Source organism: Phoxinus phoxinus (assembly GCF_949152265.1).
Source record: "Phoxinus phoxinus genome assembly, chromosome: 9".
Lineage (NCBI taxonomy): Eukaryota > Metazoa > Chordata > Actinopteri > Cypriniformes > Leuciscidae > Phoxinus > Phoxinus phoxinus.
In genome coordinates this window covers 4,736,794-4,757,995 of record NC_136884.1, presented here as the reverse complement: position 1 = coordinate 4,757,995, position 21,202 = coordinate 4,736,794, and the positions used below count along the sequence as shown (strand labels likewise).

Genomic DNA, 21,202 nt, shown 5'->3' with positions numbered 1-21,202 from the left:
CTTATGAAAATATATCAATGTCTATAAAGAAAACCTGCATACTGTTTCAATGATGTGCCCTTTCTGGGTTGGGTTGGCTATAGTGTGTGCATGTGCATTTATGAGGCATTTTTCCATGCTGTGTAAATGGATTCCTGGATGTCTGGATGCCATCCAGGTATTTTCTTTGGTTCCAGGTCTCCATAAGGCAGACACCCCAGGCAACAGTAGAGACCCATTCTCTATTACCCATAATACACACAGATGTGAAATATTCCAGGCATGATTTTTTCCCCCACAAAATTGAGTGAATAAGTATGTTTTATATAAGGAATTGCTTACCTAAATACTATTTACTAACCCTCATGTCGTTCTAAATCCATATGTGGAACACTAAAGAAGAATGGAATGCTACACTCAAATCTCATTTGCACTTGTATACATTCAAATGTGGTTTGTTTTGGCCCAATTGATATTATATGGACCACATCATGCTTTTTTTGGAGCTTGACAGCCCATTTATTTTTAATGTATGGAAAACAGCGACCTGAAGATTCCGCCTAACGTCTTAATAGATGTTTGGAACGGCATGAGAGTGAATAATAAATAAAAAAGACAGAATTTTTGGGTGAACTGTCCCTTTAAGCTCAATCTAGTAAATGCGTTTCTCAAAAACATCGTGAGCTAAGTTGATCTTAGAGACCATTGATGCCAATGTGAACAAGCTGAACCAAACTCACTGCTCCATCCTTACTGTTGGTGTCTGTGTAAAGTTGTTGATAGGGTGTGGTTTGAACTGGTGTGTACCATGGACCTCTTTAAATAGCCACTTTCATTGAGTGCACCTACCTTTTCTGCTAAAAGCTATTTGATTTCAATGGAGACTGGGCACGTATGGCATTTATTATATGTGTGTATGCAGAGAGAGAGAGAGAGAAACAAACAAGCATTCATGGTTGCTCTTAAAATGCCCACATATTCTGCTTTTAATCAGCATGATCAAAGATTTGGACAGCAGTTAGCTGGTAAATATATAAATAGATTGTGTATTTTGCTCACATCTGCTGAATCGAGGTTGAAAAACCGCTAGTGCTTGATATCAAGTCAACGGTGTCTGCTATTGCTCTGCGTGCGCACAAAACACTTGTGCATGCGAACGAGAAAATTTCATCTGCTCACGCATTAACATTTATCTATCGGCCTAGCTTCCTCTCCACATGCAAGTTTCAGAGAAACTTCTCGAAAATATTCTCCTGCATACACTGTAAAAAATATTTTTATGATTTGTTATGACAACTTTTTATCTTTTGTCAAATCAACTTTGATAACTAATGTGTGAAGATAACATACTATTTTGAGTTTCTGTTTATTAAACCATTCTTCTTCATTGTATTAACTCAATTGTATTGTATTAACTTTAATTACAACAAACTCAAAATTTTAAGGCAACAAGGTACTTGCTTTTTTAAGTTAAACCAACTTTTTTTTTTACAGTGTAGGCAAAAGTCTCAATGGTGTTTCTTGTGCAAATGTCACTTTTAGCTAAATAAAAAAAATCACAGTAAAGTTCAGTACCTTTTTAAATGCATTTATTATAGTTAAACATTGGCATTCACATATATTTTTAAATTAAGCAAAAATATATGGTAGAAACTCTTTTTTTAATTTTCCCTGTTAGATTATAAGCTGTTATTATCAATGAAATGTTTGTATTACTCTAGAGTCAACGTTTAATAGGGTATGTTTAGACGTGATCTAATAAGACATATTAATCCCTTTAATATTTCAGAATTAATAGTAAAATGATTTGCTTTGCCTCTGATTCTTTCAAAACCATCATTTCCATCAGCAAAAAGCTGGATCTATTTCAAATGAAGGCAGATTAAAGTGCTGGACTCGATTATTCCTTCCCAAGTACCTGCTGTGAACTCAAATTCTCATCAAAGTACTTCTAATAAGCAACAACCTCACTAATAATTACTAGCAGGAAACACTCTCACAAACACCTGAAGTATTTACCCAAGACAATGATTTCCCAATGTTCTTACATCTCTTGAAGAAAAGCCACACCAAGATCCGTTGATGCTAATGTTACAATGCCTGGCTTTCATTATTATTAGATCGGTATCAGGACTGATCGTCCCAGGCCAAGATGGCAATTCGGTGTGTGTGTGTGTGATCCATGATGTACTCCCTACACTGCCACCTGATGGTGAAAGCTGTACTTTCCATAATTACCAATTATGTAACCATAATTATTAATTTGAAGGAAATTGTCAAATTAACAAACAGCTGTGTGCTGTTAATTAATCCAGTTGTGAAGCCGTCCTCTCTCTAAGCCAGACAGTCACAATTCACATCGATGTTCTTTCTCCTTGGACCAGACGTCCCCGCAAAGCCCAAGTGTCCTGCATATAGAGCAAACGCATGCATGTTGAAGATCAGCCACGTCCATGAAAGCAACTTTGCATTTGAAGCTGGAAACACACCTGAAAGGAGATTGTATCGTCAACTCCATACTTCTTGGCTGCAAGTTCCTTCACTTCATTGCTGATGTTCTCCTGAGTTGTTCCCTTCACATCTATGTAATAGCAGTCAGAGCTGGCGTAGTGACAGGAGATGGCCTGAAATAAATGAACACAAGAGTAGTCTTGGATTTAGTGACTACATACAACACGTACTAAGTTGATGAACAGTGTTGGGTAAGTTTCTCTTTAAAAAGTCATTACTAGCTACTAATCATATCTTCAACAGTGTAATTACTGTACTACTGACTCTCTCTAAAAAGTATTGCATTATTTATTACTAATTACTTTTTAAATTCCATATCAACCCTGACCAGTAGAACAATACAAGGATAGACGTGAAACTGCTCTTTTAAATCTTTCAAAAAAAATATATAAAATTGCATTAATTATTCTTGAACTGACTAAAGTATTTATAGGGAGAAGCTTACATAAAAAAAACATAAATTTTAATATTAAATTAGTTAAATTTCACTGTTGTTTTATATAGAATTGTTCTATAGTATATACAGTATTTTACAGTATATACAGAACTATAATTAAATTGCAGAAATCCCTTATTTTACTTTTGCAGTGCATTGTTGCTGTTGTGTATGTAATTGAACACTTTTCCAAATTTCAAATTTGACAGTGGTTTTATTTAAGAGCCATATGTGACCCTGGACCACAAAACCAGTCACATGGGTAACATTTTTTTTAAATAACTTGAAAGCTAAATAAATAAGCTTTCCATTTATGTATGGTTTATTAGAATAGAAAAATATTTGGCTGAGATATAACTATTCTGAAATCTGGAAATCTGAGGGTGCCAAAAAAAAAATCAAAACATTAAGAAAATCGCCTTTAAAATTGTCCATTTATGTTCACGATTGTGCTGCATTCACTCACAAAAATAAATGTTTTATATATTTATGGTAGGAAATTTACAAAATATCTACATGGAACATGAATGATTTTTGGCATAAAAGAAAAATCTATAATTTTGACCCATACAAACTCTCTTGTTTTATTAAAATAACATGTTGCATCAGTAAGATATGTATGATAGTAGCTATGTTTCCATTCAAAGTTGCGAATTTAACCTATACGCAAAATTGGAATATTGTATAAAACATTTGCGAATAAAGCCCATCGGCGCACTTGGCGTTTCCATCCAGCGTTTTTTTTTTATGCAATATCCCAAAATTTGCATTAAAATGGTTATGCAATGGTTAATACTACAATGCAATGTGGCCAAATGCATCCCTGACCACATCTGAATGTGTTTCGAGGTTGAGATGGCGGCATTGGTCCCCATTTACACGGGTCAGTCAACTTGGTCTTGATTTTACTACCAGGGAGGGAAATGTCTTAAATACTAGAGTAAAAGCTCAATTTTTATGCATGCAAGTACCTCCTACCTTTCGAAATCCCTTGGTTTGGTTCATTCCTGAGCCGTGGATCAGCAAAGGATGGAAAAACACTGTATCTCCTTTCTCCATCTCTAAATGCACTCTGGGATGGTCTGGGTCGTAGTTACGCACCCCGTGGTACATCTTATTTATTCCACCCTGGAAGGAAACAAAGAAGCAAAATGAGGCTGACTGATGTAGACCATATGCGTAATTGACCCTTCACAGGGCGTTTGATTGACAGGCGATCTGACCAATCATAATCCGCCATTCGCCGAATCCGCCATTTTTGTCCGACGAAGCATCAGGAGAGTTAGTAGATTAACATGGGAGGATTTGAACTTGAAAAGCGGAGTGTACTGACGTCTTTCCGCGGTTAAAACAACATTCCTTCTGATGTTCATTCATGTTTATTTGATGCTATAAATGAACTAGAAGGAAGAGATGATCGGTTCACGAGCAGCTTTAACTGAGGCGACACAGCGATCTGTCACGACACATGAAAGACCCACAAAACGGTATTTATTGTTTAAATCTCTTAAAAAAACGACCAAATATGAAAGTTGAGACTTCAAAGTCCTGTCTGTCAGAGCGTTGTCAGTGTCCTTTCTGCGTGAGAACATGGTGTGTAGAGTGAGAGCGGTAGCTTGTTGGACATAGCAACAGTAACTAAAGGGGGACGGGTCTTTGCGAACGGTCAATTATCCTCATTCCTGTGTCTCTCTCACCTCCCATTCTGGGTAGTCGTGTTCCTGCAGAGTGCCATGGTGTGAGCCGGGCAGGACGACCAGGCAGCCGTTTTGCCGGTGCACTTTCTCCATGGCGGTCCATGAACACACAATGCGATCGGCAGGTCTGAAGGGGAAGTAGTGTAGATCTTGGTGCATGGGATGGCGTGAGGTCTTCTTACCTAGGAAGTTTGAAACAAGTGCACATTTAGCTATTTAGATGCAAACCTCTGCATCACACATTTCATGTTTGGGATGTATCTTCCATGGCATACTGGAAACCTTTTGATGAGTATATAAATAACACACAACAATGCACAGTTAATCAAGATAACTTCTGCTTGATCCGATCACCAGACCAACACACCTGCGCACCAACAAGGATGTTGATTCAGGAACACTTCGAACTTGTGTAAATCATGTTAAGTGTATCTATACCTGTGTCAGGTGGTTTGTTGATGAGCATGGTGTGCATGGCCATGATGTTGGGTCCGGTGAAACACTTCACATACTTCAAGATCTGAGAAACAAGCATTCAAAATAAATGTTGTTGTTGCTTTAGTTTAGAGAGTGTATTTTTTGCATAATACTCCGTGTTTGCGTCTACCTGGGGTAAAGTGCAGTAGCGGAAAAGTTCTGGATCTTCCTGGAAGTCCTGAAGTTTGGTAACAGCCTTCTCGCCCTCAACAAACTCGGATTTAGCAATGGATACATCTCTCATTACCAACAAACCAGGCACCTTCACCTCTCTCTTACAGATGCGCTCAAACGCTTTCCTGTGAAACACACACTCAGTTATGTACAGACTTTGTGCAAAGCAGAGCACTGATCTCTTTAAACTTCGGTTCAGAGTTTCTGTTAATGATCTACTCGCATGTACATGACATGTAGCCTAATAATCACCTATTAATCCCACTGAGAAGAATTTCTCATTGATTGAAAGTGGCAGTGTTGCATAGTTTAAATAATGCAATAAATATTAGAACGTGTGTGATGTAACCTCTGTGATTACGTTCATAATTGCATTTAAAAAGACCTTGTGTGGATACATATATAACAGTGGATTACTTGTACAAAATAAATAATTATCAATACTCAACAAATTAAGATAATATAAGACTTTATATTATGGTGGCAGGTAAAACATTAAAGAGACAATAGAGACATTTAGTCAATATAGTGTTTGCTGTATTCTCATCTCATTAGATAAGTTTATCGGTGGCTGCCTGAAAGTCCATAGTCAAACTGTCTATAGTAGATTTAAGGGCAGTTCAAACATTCTTGTATGAATTCAGACTGTAATATTTCAATAAAAAAAGCAAGCTTTCCTGATATATTTCTTTAGTTCTGTTTTAAAAACCGTAGTTACACACTAAATCAATATGTTCAATGCATTTTTTTTAAAATGTGTTGATCAGTCTTGCCTGAATTGCTCAATATCCTCGTCCGATACCAAGTTTCGGATGAGTACGAAACCATCCTTTTCGTAGGCGATTCTCTGTTCTGGAGTCAGGAGATCCGTGTCAAAAGTGTATCTGCAGACAAACCAGAACATACTTTACAACCAGACCAAGAACCAACCATATAGACATCACATTACTGAATTTATTATTGATTAAAATAAATTAAAGTCTACTTAATGGAATTTCAGCAATATTTAAAGACTAAAACAATTATAAAATGCGTTGTAAGTTACATGATGATAACCACAGGAAAATACATTGAAAGATCAGCTGACTAACTGAAAGTCTTGCTCAGGATGATGATGATAGGACACATTTTGGGCAGAAGTGAAGGATGCTCGCTGAATAATAAGGTTAAAGTTCATAATATAAACATGTCAACACCATAACACAAAACAAAACAAATATAACGTAAAGGAATATTTGATTTATTTATCATAGCAAAAGAGTAATAATAATAAAACATGATCCAATGTTGTTAGAAATATGTATTTCCATCGATAAAAAGTAGTGAGCAATAAACGAGGCCTGTCCGTAATGCCTCGGCTTGTACTGTATGTGAGATCCCGGAACAGCCGCTATGTTTGAGGGAGACGCGCCTTCAGCTTCCTCGATCACACGCGTTCTAGTTCATCGCGACGCTCGCTCGAAAAGCGTCTCTAAAAGGATACGACAGCGCCGTGGGACCGATCCAGATGATTCAAAACCACTTTTAATCTGTCTGCGGCCCGGGACATCTTTAATCCAGTGAAGTGTAGACGAGGTGAACTGATCTGCAGTGCGTTTGACTCAGTGTGTGTTTATATAACTGGGGTAAAGTGCACTTGCACTGCATAGCAGACGACATTTGATTAGTAGCCTAGTCATTTACAATAAAACCTCTCTGAAATAATTAATTATTTATGAAAAACCTACGAAACTTTAAATAAATAATAAAAAGTAAACATTTAATTATGATAAATATGATTATATATGATATCTTTTTAAATATCATAGATTCCGAAGTCAACGGGGATGATAAAGAAGCTTGCAAGATTCAAAATGAGCACTTTTATCTACACACAAAAATGTTTTTAACAATGATGTTATTTTGACAGCATCAATTGCCACAATTCTCAATTAGCTAATAAAGTGCCACAATAAAACAAGTGGTTTACTGTAGAAATAACAGTTTGAATTACAGATAAGAGCTGAAATATATATATTACTTTACACACACATGTTGGGTTTTCACATATTATGGGAACTTTCCTTAGACATAATGACGTTTACAAATGATATCCCCTTAACCAACCGATCACATAAAACTTTCTCTATATTTACATTTAAAAAAACTTCACTTAGTTAAGTTGAATTAAACCAACAAAATATGAGGAATTCTTTATTTTTAAAGCAGGGAAGAACAAAACTCTACACTTCATTTGCAAAAAAATATTATATTGGCACAATTGGCATGTTTCATTGCGTTATCACAAATAAATCAATTGACTTAACTACACACTATGCTTACAAAATCTGCTATAAAATACTAAATATGCTTAGAAAATCACGCTATTATATTATATTATATTATATTGTAACCATATAACACCATAAAATGTGGAATATTTTTCAGAATTTAGATTTAAAGGTGCCATGTGTAAAAATTGAGGTAAAAATATCCAAAAAAATGAGCTACACGCATCAAAAGAATGAGAATAAATAAGAGCAATGATGTCATTAAAAAAATGTCAAGTTATAGTGCTGCAGAGATATCAACCTTAATTAGCATTAGCATTACTAGCCACGGCCCGACAGGTGTTGTAATACCAGTTTCGGCCATGGGAGGCGGTATGCGGGGCACATAACCACCAGCCAACCTGCAATACACGAATAACTCGCACAGCTTGTGGGCGTACTTGAACCTGATGTCTATCGTGTGTGGAAAGTACAGCCCACTACATCATTTCAATTCAGGGAAGAGAGCGGAAGGATGGCTGAAGCCTTTGGCAAGAGACCCCTACAACCACCGCGCTCTGAAGCACAAATCAGATCAGATAAGAAAAGGACCGCTCACGGTCCGGGCTCGAAAGCGCGGGGGACGGCGAGCGAACTGCAGCGCATAGCCCTGTTTTACAACGTTCAGCACCCATTCTGACACGCCCGGGATCGCTCCCCATGCTTTCGCACGCATAGGTAGGGGCAGAATGGTCTCTGTGTTCTGACCGCCGCGCTGCGCGGGCTCGAGAAACTGAAACGGAGGTATAAACACGGCGCGCGCGCCCTCGTTGTCTGAAGAGTGCTGCTCGCTGACGACAGAAGCCGGCTGTTTCACATTCAATGACTCGGTCGCTAAGGACGGAGAACAATTTGTGGCGCGAACAGGTCATTTGTAGCCTACTGTATCTTTCAACAGTGTTCGTGTTGTTTTTACTATAGTAGAGATGATCGGTTCACGTGCGCTGTCTGATGTTTACTGCATCACTCGACATGGAGAGGTTGGGTAAAGTAATAATTACAAGAGATTCACGGTTATCAGATACAAGCATTCAACTGCCTTGTAGTATATATATATATATATATATATATATATATATATATATATATATATATATATATATAAATAATAGGTTATTTGTGTTTGTGCACGTGATATCAGGAAGCAATGTAATAACGTTACCTGTAATACACACATGATGGCGATGCGCAAATCGAGTGTGTGTGTGTCACAAATCGTTATTGTTTCTTCAACTTATTAAAATATCTTACTTTACTGCAACTATCTGTTTCTGCTTCTTTATCATATTTATAGTGTGTGATTTATAAAATACCATATCCTACATCACATATTTTGATATGTGAGGTATACTGCCCCCATCTGGTATGGAATGTGGAGTATGACTTGATTTTTTTTGCCAGACAATTACACATGGCACCTTTAACAAAAGATGAGCTGTCAGACATAATTCAAGAAGATAATTCAATAGCTCTTCGTGATTATTAAAGGTTAATGTACAGATGGGTAATATAACAGACATTAAATATTCAGACAAAATGTAAGTGAATTGTATTGTTTTTATTATTGTTTGTAAACTCCCCCAAAAAATGTGGTTGCGTACATACAGTTTTTAAATATTAAAAGCTTAAATTTAACTTGGTATAATATTAAATTATTACAGCCATAATCTTAAACGAAGCCATCAAAATACTACATCAAACAATATATTAGGAAAATAATTGCAAATAGTTTTTTCATGAAAAGTTGAATTGCTCAGACAGCGTTTAACAACCCCTCAAGACGAGGAGAAGAAATCATGCTCATTCTGCATCTGTGTACGGAAGATAGCATTAGCCTTGGCCACTTTTTTAGTTGTGTTCAGATTCTTGTTAAGCAGATCTCTGTATTTCTCAGGATGGCCGCCCATATTGTCCCGCTTCCAAGTGTAGTAGGCATTGGTTGGAGGTGTGCTGAGATTATTACTCAACCACGGCCAGAGTCTAGCGCAGGGCAGGAGACCAACAGCAAAGTACAGCGGATCTTCTTTTTCCAGCAGGTGTCTGTAGAACGACAGATACTTCCTCATAGCTGGAGTCTGCTGGATGGGAGGCTCACTCTGGAGAAATGAGAACATAAAGCATCTTCAGTGGATTCAGAACTAGCTTGAAAGTTTAAAGCCTTTGTGTTTCTGTTCTTACCTTGAAAAAATATTGTTTGAGCATGGAGTCTGCAAATGTTTTGTAGCTTGAGTATCTGCCTTTCATGAAGTCCCTGAGTTCAGTGGGCTGAGTTTCTTTCCCACTCATTCTCTTCAGCATTTTGGTCACTTTCAGTAGATAGCCGATGTCCTGTATGGTGAAGCTGACGTATCGCTCCGCCTGAAGGCTGCCGTTCTGCATCTGTACCAGGAAGTCAGTCCCGAGTGTCTTATTGGCGATGTCTTTATTCTTCTCCCACAGATATTCGTACACATCTTCCTCAGAGCTGGCTGCCAAACTGTAACTACAAGCAAACTATGTCTTAGATGTGCACAAGTCATCACTGAACACTTTTCATTACAACATTCATTTATACCCGGTATCATGAAAATGGAAGGACTCACCTGAACCCTAGGAAACAGAGACACAGGAGGGTCGCGGTCTTCATCTTTCTTGGATCTTGTAGTGCACTTGTCTTCAGCTCTGATCTGCAATCTGTTATTTCTACAGTTCTTTTATAGTGGCAGGTTATTAGCTAATACTGAATTGCGGCAATAGATTCTGTGAATAACTTCGTCATTTTGGGAGGGGTGTGGATGGCAGAGAATCTGACTGTACATTTTCTTTATATAAAAAGGCTCATATCGAATCTTGTGAACTTCCTTATCAACCCTGTTGACTTCCTGTCTGTCTATCTATCTATCTATCTATCTATCTATCTATCTATCTATCTATCTATCTATCTATCTATCTATCTATCTATCTATCTATCTATCTATCTATCTATCTATCTATCTATCTATCTATCTATCTATCTATCTATCTATCTATCTATCTGTCTGCCATTGTTTTGTGTTGTTTAGCAAAACTAAAAATGCCTTTAAATAATATTTATATAGTACAATACTTTTCCATTTATCTAAAACCTATTTATCTTTTTTTTTTTTTTTTTTTTTTTGCATTTTCCTAATGTATGTGGTGTTACACAACAACAGGTCAAAAAACAGTAATTTTTCATCATGAACAATGCTAAATGTTTATCAATATTTATCAAACAAAACAGTTTTATATACTAAATAGGCCTATTTATAATACCTAATTTGATACTTTTTTATTTTTAACCTTGTCTGTGATATTTCATATTTCCTCACATAAAGCTTAAATGTCTTATAATATATCTTATAGTGATTTGTGAGTTTCTGAAATAAACTGAAAGTGTGAGTTACCTCACATTCACCAGTGCCTTAGTTTCAGTATTATGTTTATGTGGTAATTTTCTTTTGTAAGACATGACAGAAAGATTTCTTCTTTCTTCTTCTTTTTTGGCCATGAATTCCTGTAATAGGTATTAAACAGTCTCATTTTGAAAAGAACATGCATAATTGCAATCAGGCAAATGAGTCACATAGTGACGCATGAGTACATGAACAAAAATTTCTGTCTTGCATAAAAATGACCAGCCTGTGGTGTCGTGATTGTGCGGTTTGCGTTGGTCTTTGTGACACCCGTTCAATTTAAAAAAATAATATATATATAACAGTATATCAATTGCAAAGTGAGCTTCTCATGGCATGCACCAGTTTAAATTTCAATTACTGTATTCTCAAATAACTAAGGAAATTACTAAATAATTTCCAGAACATTTATCTCGTCCTCACATGACATACACGAGTCAATATATATATTGGCACCCCTGGTAATTAAATATGATCAAAGTTGTGCTGTAAAAATAAATCTGCATTGTTTATCCTTTTAATCTGTCATTTAAAAAATTCACAAAAATCTAACATTTCATTGAAGTAAAAGAATTGAAAGAGGGGGCTTTTTTTTCTTAGTTTTGGAAAATTATGTGTGAGGACCGAAATAAATTTTGGTGATTGATTATTGATTGACATTATGAAATAAATGCTTTTCTATAAACACATTGGCCATAACTATGGGCACCCTTTGATTAAATACTTTTAGTAACCTCTTTTTTCCAAGATAACAGCTCAGAGTTTTCTCCTATAATGCCTGATGAGTCCTCACTGCAGAAAACGAAATCCAGGGGGCTCCCACCTTACATATACCTAAACCTACCCATCTCCACCCCTGATCCCTAAACCCAGCCCTAAACCTACCCATCTCCACCCCCTGATCCCTAAACCCACCCCTAAACCTACCCATCTCCACCCCCTGATCCCTAAACCTACCCCTAAACCTACCCATCTCCACCCCCTGATCCCTAAACCCACCCCTAAACCTACCCATCTCCACCCCCTGATCCCTAAACCCACCCCTAAACCTACCCATCTCCACCCCCTGATCCCTAAACCCACCCCTAAACCTACCCATCTCCATCCCCTGATCCCTAAACCCAGCCCTAAACCTACCCATCTCCACCCCCTGATCCCTAAACCCACCCCTAAACCTATACCCCCTGATCCCTAAACCCACCCCTAAACCTACCCATCTCCACCCCCTGATCCCTAAACCCACCCCTAAACCTACCCATCTCCACCCCCTGATCCCTAAACCCACCCCTAAACCTACCAATCTCCACCCCCTGATCCCTAAACCCACCCCTAAACCTACCCATCTCCACCCCCTGATCCCTAAACCCACCCCTAAACCTACCCATCTCCATCCCCTGATCCCTAAACCCACCCCTAAACCTACCCATCTCCACCCCCTGATCCCTAAACCCACCCCTAAACCTACCCATCTCCACCCCCTGATCCCTAAACCCACCCCTAAACCTACCCATCTCCACCCCCTGATCCCTAAACCCAGCCCTAAACCTACCCATCTCCACCCCTTAGATCTGGATCCAACTCCGCCCCCTGGATCTCGTGTACTGCAGTGAGGTACTGGATGAGTTTGGAGAACACCTGACAAGAGATCAGAGACTGAAGATGAGAATCACCAGCATGGATCTGAATCTGAAGGATCTGGAGAGATTCTGTATGGAGGAATGCTCTCTGATCTCTTGCCAGGTGTTCTCCAAACTCATCAGGCATTATAGGAGAAAACTAGTTAAAAGTATTTAATAAAAGGGGGCAAATAATTGTCTCCAACGTGTTTTGGAGGGGAAAAAAATGTCATAATGTGATCCCCCCGCACTTTCAAATATTTTACTTCAATGAAAGTTTAGATTTTTGCTATTTTTTAATATCAAATATCAAAAGGATTACCAATGCCGTTTTTTTTTACAGCCATCTTTCATCATATTTACCAAGGGGGCAAATAATTCTGACCACACTGAATAAAATGTGGCTGCGATTAGTTATAACAACTTCAAATTTGTTGAGATAACTTAAATATCCAACTTGACTAAACTAAAGTTAACTAAACGTATTTTAAGTCAAGCATGAATACATACTTTTTGAAGTTGAAACAATGTTGGATTTTAAGTTATGATAAATAATCGCAGCAATTTTTTTACAGTGCTGTATATACATAAAGTGGTTTAAGACCAACATAATGTATGGTGTACGGCCTCCTTTTGCAGCCAAAGCCAATACAGCATCAGTCTTAGGAATGACAGATGCAAGTCCTTCACTCTGAGCAACAGTCCGGGTGTTAAGCCTCTTTACTTCTCCACACCGTAGATGTGTAAGACACTTGGACTCATCAGAGAACACAGGCACAGCCCAAGATTTGCACTGTTGGCACCACATTGGGCAGTGCCATGAGTGACAGCAGCATGACCATGAATATCGACTCTGTGGAGCTCCTGACGAACAGTTTAGGAGGAAACAGGAGAGTCGAGGTGCACGATTCAGTGAGTTGGGCAGCTGTGGTTTTATGTTTTTGGATACAATCCAGGTTGGTATCCGAACACCCCTTTCAGACAGCTTCCTTTTGCGTCGACAGTTACTTCTGTTGGATGTGGTTCGTCCTATGCGATGGCATGCTGACTGGATACCACAGCTCTCGATGCACCACATATACTTCCTGTCCTGGTCACAGATGAGCCTGCGAGACACACACGCACCAACAATTTGTCCTCTTTTGAACTCTGATATGTCTCCCATTATGTTGCGTGGATTGTAATATTTTATGTAGGCCTACAGCTGTGCTATTACTCTGCTATGGAAATTTCACACAAAAGGAAATTTCCACTTGGGCTATAGGCTATAGGTATCTTAGCAACTAGGTGTGAGTCAGAAGTCCAGTTACACAATTGGATACGATCCTATAAGCAGTTCCCTAACTTTCCCCATACATTTCCCCATTTGACATCATGCAACCGGGATGGATTTTTTTTTAAAGATTTGTTAATACTTTAAGGCATATACAGAAATTAACCTTGAAAATAAACCTACAGGTGAGAAATATTCACTGAAGTAAAAAGGTGTGACAACTTGCCCCAGTTTCCTCTATAAAGTAATACTCTTTATTATTAACTGACATCTGTTGTTACCGAAAACTACCAGGACATATGAAACACAATCAGTTACCAGAGATGAAAAATAAAACATTAACAATGAACCCAAAATTAAGTAGGCCTAAATTAGCCTAATTATTATTTATTGTTTTTAAATCAAGTTTATGAGGATCAACCTACAACATTTTGGTTAAAAAAATAAATAATTAAAGGGATAGTTCACCCAAAAATGAAAAATTTGTCATTACTTACTCACCCTCAAGTTGTTCCAAACCTGTATGAGTTTCTTTGTTCTGTTGAACACAAAAGAAGATATTTTAAAGTAGGCCTACGTTGGTAACCAGACAGTTAACGAACGGCACCCATTGACTTTCATAGCAGGAATAAAAATACAAACTTATGTGGAAAGTCAATGGGTGCCGTTAACTGTCTGGTTGTTACCAACATTCTTCAATGAATCTTATTTTTTATAACAGAACAAAGAAACTCATACAGGTTCCGAGGTGACGGTGAGTCAATGATGACACAATTTTCATTTTTGGGTGAACTCTCTCTTTAACCACGACGCCACCTGATGTTTCCTAGCGCCCATTATACTGCAGGTGGCGCTGTTTGTCAAGTTACATATCAGTGCGATGTTCAAATAATAGTGCAAGAAGGTTTTCCTCTTCCTCCGATGTCACCCCTAGGCGGAGGCGTCAGTAGACGGGCAGCAGCAGCACCCCTCCCGGCCTCGAGCACTGTAACGTTACGCTCCAGGGAAACAAACGCTCGCCATACTGAACCACAAGCGAAGCTCCTCCGACCCGTTCTGCCGAGGATATTAGCTCAAGTTTGACCGATATAGCTCGGGTGAGGCTGTGTGTTTTTCGTCGTAAAGGCGGCTTGTGTGTTGGCGGAGAGTGGAAACACGGCATCCGGCCTCCGAGAAGCAGGCGAGGGCAGGGACTCGCGTCCGAACAACGTTTACCGTCTCTGGTAAGTAAGTGTGGCGTTGTGTTTATTGCAACGGTCATTTTCGCTTAAACGGAACGGAACGTGACGCTAATACGATGTTTGTCACTTATGTTTATCAAACAAAACTGCCAGGTTTTGAGGAGTGTTTGGGTCGAGTAACGTTAACGTTAATCTGATTAAATGTTGTTTAATCGACGGCTGTTTTGTCAGCACGAACTATATGGCGTGTTTAAATGTTATTGTTGTTGGTTTAGCTATAAAAGGAAAGCAAAACTGTTGCTTATAAGTGTTTATTTAAGCTTTGACTAGTACCGAATTCCACCACCTGGTTAAATAACAGTCTTGACAGTCTTTGTAGATTTGTTTTTGTAGTTTTGTTCTACGCCTGTCTCTCCACTTGTGTAGAATCATAATACCGATATGCAATTGTTGTCTTGAATAAACATTTATTTAAAGCTTTTTTTATTTGAACCAGTTGTTATGCGTGTCAATGTACTACCAAGACTGACAGAATACCTTTTAACCCATTTAATCCTATATTTGTCCATTTAAATATCATTTTATTCCCTGCCTGGTAAAAGTTTCTAAAAGTTAGTGATTAGGCTACTTGTTATTTTTGGTGAAACTTCGCATAATTGGGACACACACTTTTTTTATTTGACTTTTTTATTTAAAATAACAACACTTTAAAACATTTACAATGAATATCTAGGCTATCAGTTACTTATTCAGAAAGGAAATGAGTGTGATCAATGGTATGTTTAGTCTGTACTCAAATGATTTATGAGAATTTCTAAGAATAGTACCTTTAAATAGTATTGCAGTTGTTTAATCTGTAATATGACATACAAATAAAATTAAGACAGTATGAAGGCTATTTAATACTTTGCAATCTGTGTAAAATGCACTTTTAGACCCTTTTAATGTCAATATTTAACATTATTATTCCCTTTATCAAATGGGTTAATAGTGATTCTGTCCTCATCCACACATTCTCACCGCAGGTGACTTCGTAGCGCTGGGAAATGTGTTGATGGGTTTAATGAATCGTGAACGTGGACAAATGTATTCCTGCCCTCCAGCAGAGCAAAAGGGGGTTGCGTTAAAATACTTGAGTGTAGAGAACACCAGTTAGGTGCCAACTTCATATGCCCTCCGTTATGCCCGGGCTATTTATTGCGAGTCAAGCAAATGCAGCGGATGAAAATGTGCGTGCATTGAATGCCGCAAATGAACAGACATGTATGCATGGATATGAATACATGTGCCTTGTTTGGATGCAATTATGGGCCGGTGGCCAATTTAGGGGTTTGCCAGCCCAGGGATGATGCCTATTTCTCAATCAGGGACTCTTGAGATGGAAATGAGGGTGCGTTCCACAGCCTGGCATGCAGCTGTTGCATGGATGATCCAAATTGGGGATTGTGGCTTGGCTGTTCTCAGTCTGGGGAGTCTGCATGTAATGTGACCCACATGGTGATGATGATAATGAATGTTGGGTATATAAAATATAGGCATGCCATTGTTTGTATTATGTACTCTAGTTGTGCTTTTGATGATGATAGTCAATGTAACATGAGGACAATGGGTCCATGCCTCACCCAGATGAAGATCATGATACAGTTTCACGTTGTGTTAGTGTGTTGTGACAGAGGAGCCGGGTTACATGGCCTTTGTCGCTTCTGGGTCCCCTTTGTACTTCACTGTCTTTATTGTGGTGGCGGATCATGCTGATTATGCATGGCCCATAAAAAGGCGTCACAAAATAAGCGTCTCTCACTCTTTTTCTCGCTTTCTCACACACCCACGCACACTTTATGCTTTTATTTTTGTCTTCTTAATAAACCGCTCTTCATATTTCATCCCTCCCACAGCTTCTTCTGGGTATGTGGTTGTATAATGCGTTTTCTGATAGCGTGAAGTGTAACAGTCTTTTTATACGAATGAGATGCTTTGTTGTTTGGTTGGTAATTGGGTGTTTTGGAATTTCAAAACATGTTGAAAATTGTTCCTTTGAAAATCCGGAATGGAAGTGATACGATCCTTAGAAACGGCACATTGTTGGTTTTTAGATTGGCAAACTTCTAGTCTATTGAATTAGGGAACTGCTTGGGACTAATAAACTATCTTTACATTTTCAGTAAAAGGCAGTTGTAGGACCCATTCGTGTGTTGTTGATTGTTACCAAGGTGTTGCTATACGGTTTCTAAGGGGTTGCTTACTGGTTAAAGTCTAAAGTGTTCGTCAAAAGTCTGGTCGCTCCTTCAAAGTAGTTCTGTGGGATTGTTTAGCCTGTTTTATTGACCATCAGGTGAAATATTTGAGTTCTGACTTCTTTTAAATATAATAGTACGCCTAGCCGCATTTGAAGTATCATTGAGCGATCATGCAAACAAATCATATTCATGTGTTATTCTCAAGCCCATTTGAGAATAAATGGTTAAAATTCAGGTTCTATAATTCCAGCGCACAAAACGGATGCTATTTATTTGTGTTAACTACATGATGATACCACTTTAAGGGGGTGTTTAATTACACAGCAACACCATTTTCAACTCAATCGGGGCCTGAAAATTCAAACTTAGAAAAAAAAAAAATCAATGTAAACGTATAAAAACGAGAATTTGTGAAGACGATGACGTCACGCACATGCGTATTACAGTCTTTCACGTAGTGTTTCTTTATAAAGTAACATTGCTGACTACTGGCATGAATAAAACTGTTTTTAGTGAACATGTGAACAGGGATCATTTTGAGAATGGTGTCGTCTGTACGAAAAATGCGAAGGAAAAACTTTTCCTATTTTTAGTACATCGTTGTCATGTAAACGCACCCTAGTCATCATGAACTAGTCTTGAGACCAATGGGCTTCCATGCTATTTGTTATTTTTTTAACATTAGATATTCTGCTTTTACCGGCAGATTATTCTTATGATGTTGCAGTAAAACTCACTGATACTCAATCCGTTGACATGAACACGTAAAGGGTTTGTGGGAAAGAGACACGATTATGCAAGAAACGACTTGGATGTAAAAGTGAGAGAAAGAAGTAAGCCAGCGTGTTATTTGATTTGATTCTTTAGTCATTGATTTGGAGTTTTTGCAGAGCGATTGTTCCTGCTTTCTTGTGTGTTTGTGGTATAAGGTAAGTGAGACGAAGGCATTGCATTGTTGCAGGCATTAATGTAACTTGACCTGACTGTGCAAAGCTGCTCGCAGTGGGTTGTTATACGAGAACCAATGTCTCTTGTTCTCTTTGCAGTGGGGTTCTTGAACATTCAGTGGGTCATGGACACGATGGGATGCCATTAATTTGTTGAAGAGCAGCTGATGTTCTGCATACAGTACAGACACCTCTGACTGCACACCCACTTGCTTCCTCCCACCACAAACTTTACATAAGCCTAGTCACACAAACCAGATACAGAAGACAGTGTTGTTCTATGTGTTGCTCACCGCCCACTATCTTCCTGATTGGTGCATTTGTGGGTGCAAAAAAACACAATACAAAATAACCCAACTTTTTCAAGAGGGGTTTAATATACAAACTGTCTATCAACAAAAGAACGGTACACTCTCAGCTAGGGCTGTAAACGATTAATCGCGATTAATCGAATCCAAAATAAAAGTTTGTGTTTACATAATATATGTGTGTATTTTGTATATATAAATACACACACATGCATGTATATATTTGAGAAATATTTGCATTTATATACTGCATATATATTTTTATATGATTTCTATTATATATATACATAGATAAATTATTTCATAGATAAATAACACATTTTTCTTAAATATATACATGCATGTGATGTGTGTATTTATATATACAAAATAATTATACACAATACACACACATATATTATGTAAACACAAACTTTTATTTTGGATTTGATTAATCGCGATTAATCGTTTACAGCCCTACTCTCAGCACACTAATTAAAATGGAGCAAAATATGCAAATTAAATGATACAGCTACAAAAATATTAAATTTTTAGCATTATATTATAGAATAATTATATTTACTAAATGTTTTAGTGTGTAATTATATTAAATATAGGCTACTATATTATATAATTGGGTATCACTTTATTTTAAGGTGTCATTGTTATAGTGTAATTATATATTTAAGTACTGATAATAATAATTAACTACATGTACTTACTATAGGATTAGGTTTTGGGTTAATTGCATGTAATTATGCATAGTTTACTGTTATTACTATGGTAAGTATACAAGGACACTATAAAATAAAGTGTTACCTATAACTGTATTTAAATATTGTTATTATTAGTGTATTATTACAATATATTATTGCATTGTTATTAATACTAGGCTCTATTTTTGGTACAGGTGTGAGACCGTGAGAAGTTGTTTTTCAGCTCATGTAATTTCCTCCATGCTGAATGTAGTTCACATTCTTGAAGTGGTTCACGCTTTTTATGGACCCTGTTAGCAGTGTAGACGTCTTCTAGAAAGGGCATGTTGCTATTGGCAACCAGAAGTCTAATTCTCGTTCTTAAGGATGTGAACCAGATCAAGTGCCATCACATTTTCTGTATTGACAGTGATTGCTCCAGTTGTGATTATTCTCACTCTTTTTGTCATTGTTCAGCATTTACATCATTGATTGTATTGGAGAGGTAGGCACTGATTGGTCAGAACCTTCTCTTCTGCCTCCCTTAAAGAGGAAGTGGCGAATCTAACAGGAAATGACCTAATTAGAGAGTTCATGCACGTCCATCTCGTCACTGTAATGACATCATATTGGGATTTAGGACTCTGTGACTGACATTAAGCTTTTTGCCAAGTCATGCGGAAACTTAGTCCTCAAACAGTTTTGTAAACTGCCGTTGGCTATTTGAACAATGTTAACCGTTTCAGGAAGAACAACCAGTTACCAAACACAGGAAGAGAGGTGTGTGTGTGTGTGTGTGTGTGTGATACAGGACCTAAATGAGGACAATCTCGGTTGGTGTGTGATGAAGTGTTAATGAGGGAGGAAAACTATTGACTGTATGCCTGGACCCGGCACCCCTCACAATGAGAGATATTTCAAACATGCTAGGAATGTGTGTGTGTGTGTGTGTGTTTGTTTATTTGTGTGCTTGTTGTCATTTCCCTTAAGCTCCGGTTCGGTTTCCAGAACAAGACTAGAGATAGATCACTAATCAATTTGACTTATATTTTTAACTAATATTCTGACGTAATGAATGTACAGATAAAAGCCAATTTTATGTCTCTAAAGTATTATTATTAATATTTTGATGATGGTTTGATACTAATACTCTGCTAATAAAATACTACACTCTAAAAAATGCTGGGTTTTTTCAACCCAAATTTGGGTCAAATATGGACAAATCCAGCCGTTGGGTTAACATTTTTAATTAAAAAATGCAACCCAACGGCTGCGGGTTTCTCCATATTTGACCCAAATTTAGGTTGAAACAACCCAGCATTTTTTAGAGTGTACATTACAATTTGGACATAGCTTAGCTTGAGTATGATAAAGCATGGTCATGAAAAAGCAAAATCCGTTGATCTCTTCTAATAGCTAACCTCATTTCCTGAAACTAGTGCATGGCGCTAACAATAGCAAGGTTTCTTTGGGGTCTACACTCTAAAAAATGCTGGGTTGTTTCAACCCAAATATGGGTCAAATATGGACGAACCCAACCATTGGGTTAACATTTTTAATTAAAAAATGTAACCCAACGGCTGCGGGTTTGTCCATATTTGACCCAAATTTGGGTTGAAACAACCCAGTATTTTTTTAGTGTACCTGTGTAAATGTAATGTAAATGTACCAGTGTACATTTAGCATGTAATGTGAGTGTATGTTTCTTGTCTGTGTGTGTTAGCCTGTTCCTGGTTCTGCGGGTCTGCGCTCTCTCTCAACAAACTCTACATACTGAAAGGTTTCTTTGTATAGTGCCGCACTGAGCCAGACTGCTTCTACATCCCACAAATACACACACACACACACACACACACACACACACAAAATTCCTACAGTACCATCCAGTGCCCATCTCACATTTGGTCCAACTGTGCATTGAGTGGCCTACTTTCCTCTGTGGTCATTGCTTTGACACCATGTGTGTCGGT

At 37.8% G+C, this 21,202-nt stretch overlaps 3 protein-coding genes across 3 annotated transcripts in view; 1 reads left to right on the top strand and 2 right to left on the bottom strand.

The window, feature by feature from the left end:
• Window positions 1–1,551: 1,551 nt before the first annotated feature.
• Window positions 1,552–6,911, bottom strand: phyh (phytanoyl-CoA 2-hydroxylase). Its single transcript, XM_079624373.1, has 9 exons — window positions 6,758–6,911; window positions 6,366–6,427; window positions 6,048–6,158; window positions 5,231–5,399; window positions 5,062–5,143; window positions 4,624–4,805; window positions 3,905–4,054; window positions 2,469–2,603; window positions 1,552–2,387 (listed from the first exon to the last, which is right to left on the bottom strand). Exons 1-9 carry the CDS (start codon window positions 6,821–6,823, stop codon window positions 2,334–2,336), a joined length of 1,011 nt encoding a protein of 336 aa, XP_079480499.1. The 5' UTR covers window positions 6,824–6,911; the 3' UTR covers window positions 1,552–2,333.
• Window positions 6,912–9,123: 2,212 nt separating this feature from the next.
• Window positions 9,124–10,341, bottom strand: teni.1 (thiaminase I, tandem duplicate 1). The gene is made up of 3 exons (XM_079622815.1): window positions 10,166–10,341; window positions 9,762–10,065; window positions 9,124–9,679 (listed from the first exon to the last, which is right to left on the bottom strand). The coding sequence occupies exons 1-3, from the start codon at window positions 10,207–10,209 to the stop codon at window positions 9,359–9,361; spliced, it is 669 nt and encodes a 222-aa protein (XP_079478941.1). The 5' UTR covers window positions 10,210–10,341; the 3' UTR covers window positions 9,124–9,358.
• A 4,399-nt stretch (window positions 10,342–14,740) lies between these two features.
• Window positions 14,741–21,202, top strand: part of cdk17 (cyclin dependent kinase 17) — a 47,788-nt gene continuing 41,326 nt past the window's right edge. The window contains exon 1 of the mRNA XM_079624371.1: window positions 14,741–15,108. The gene's annotated coding sequence lies outside the window, so the exon portion shown is untranslated. The remainder of the gene's footprint in view (window positions 15,109–21,202) is intronic.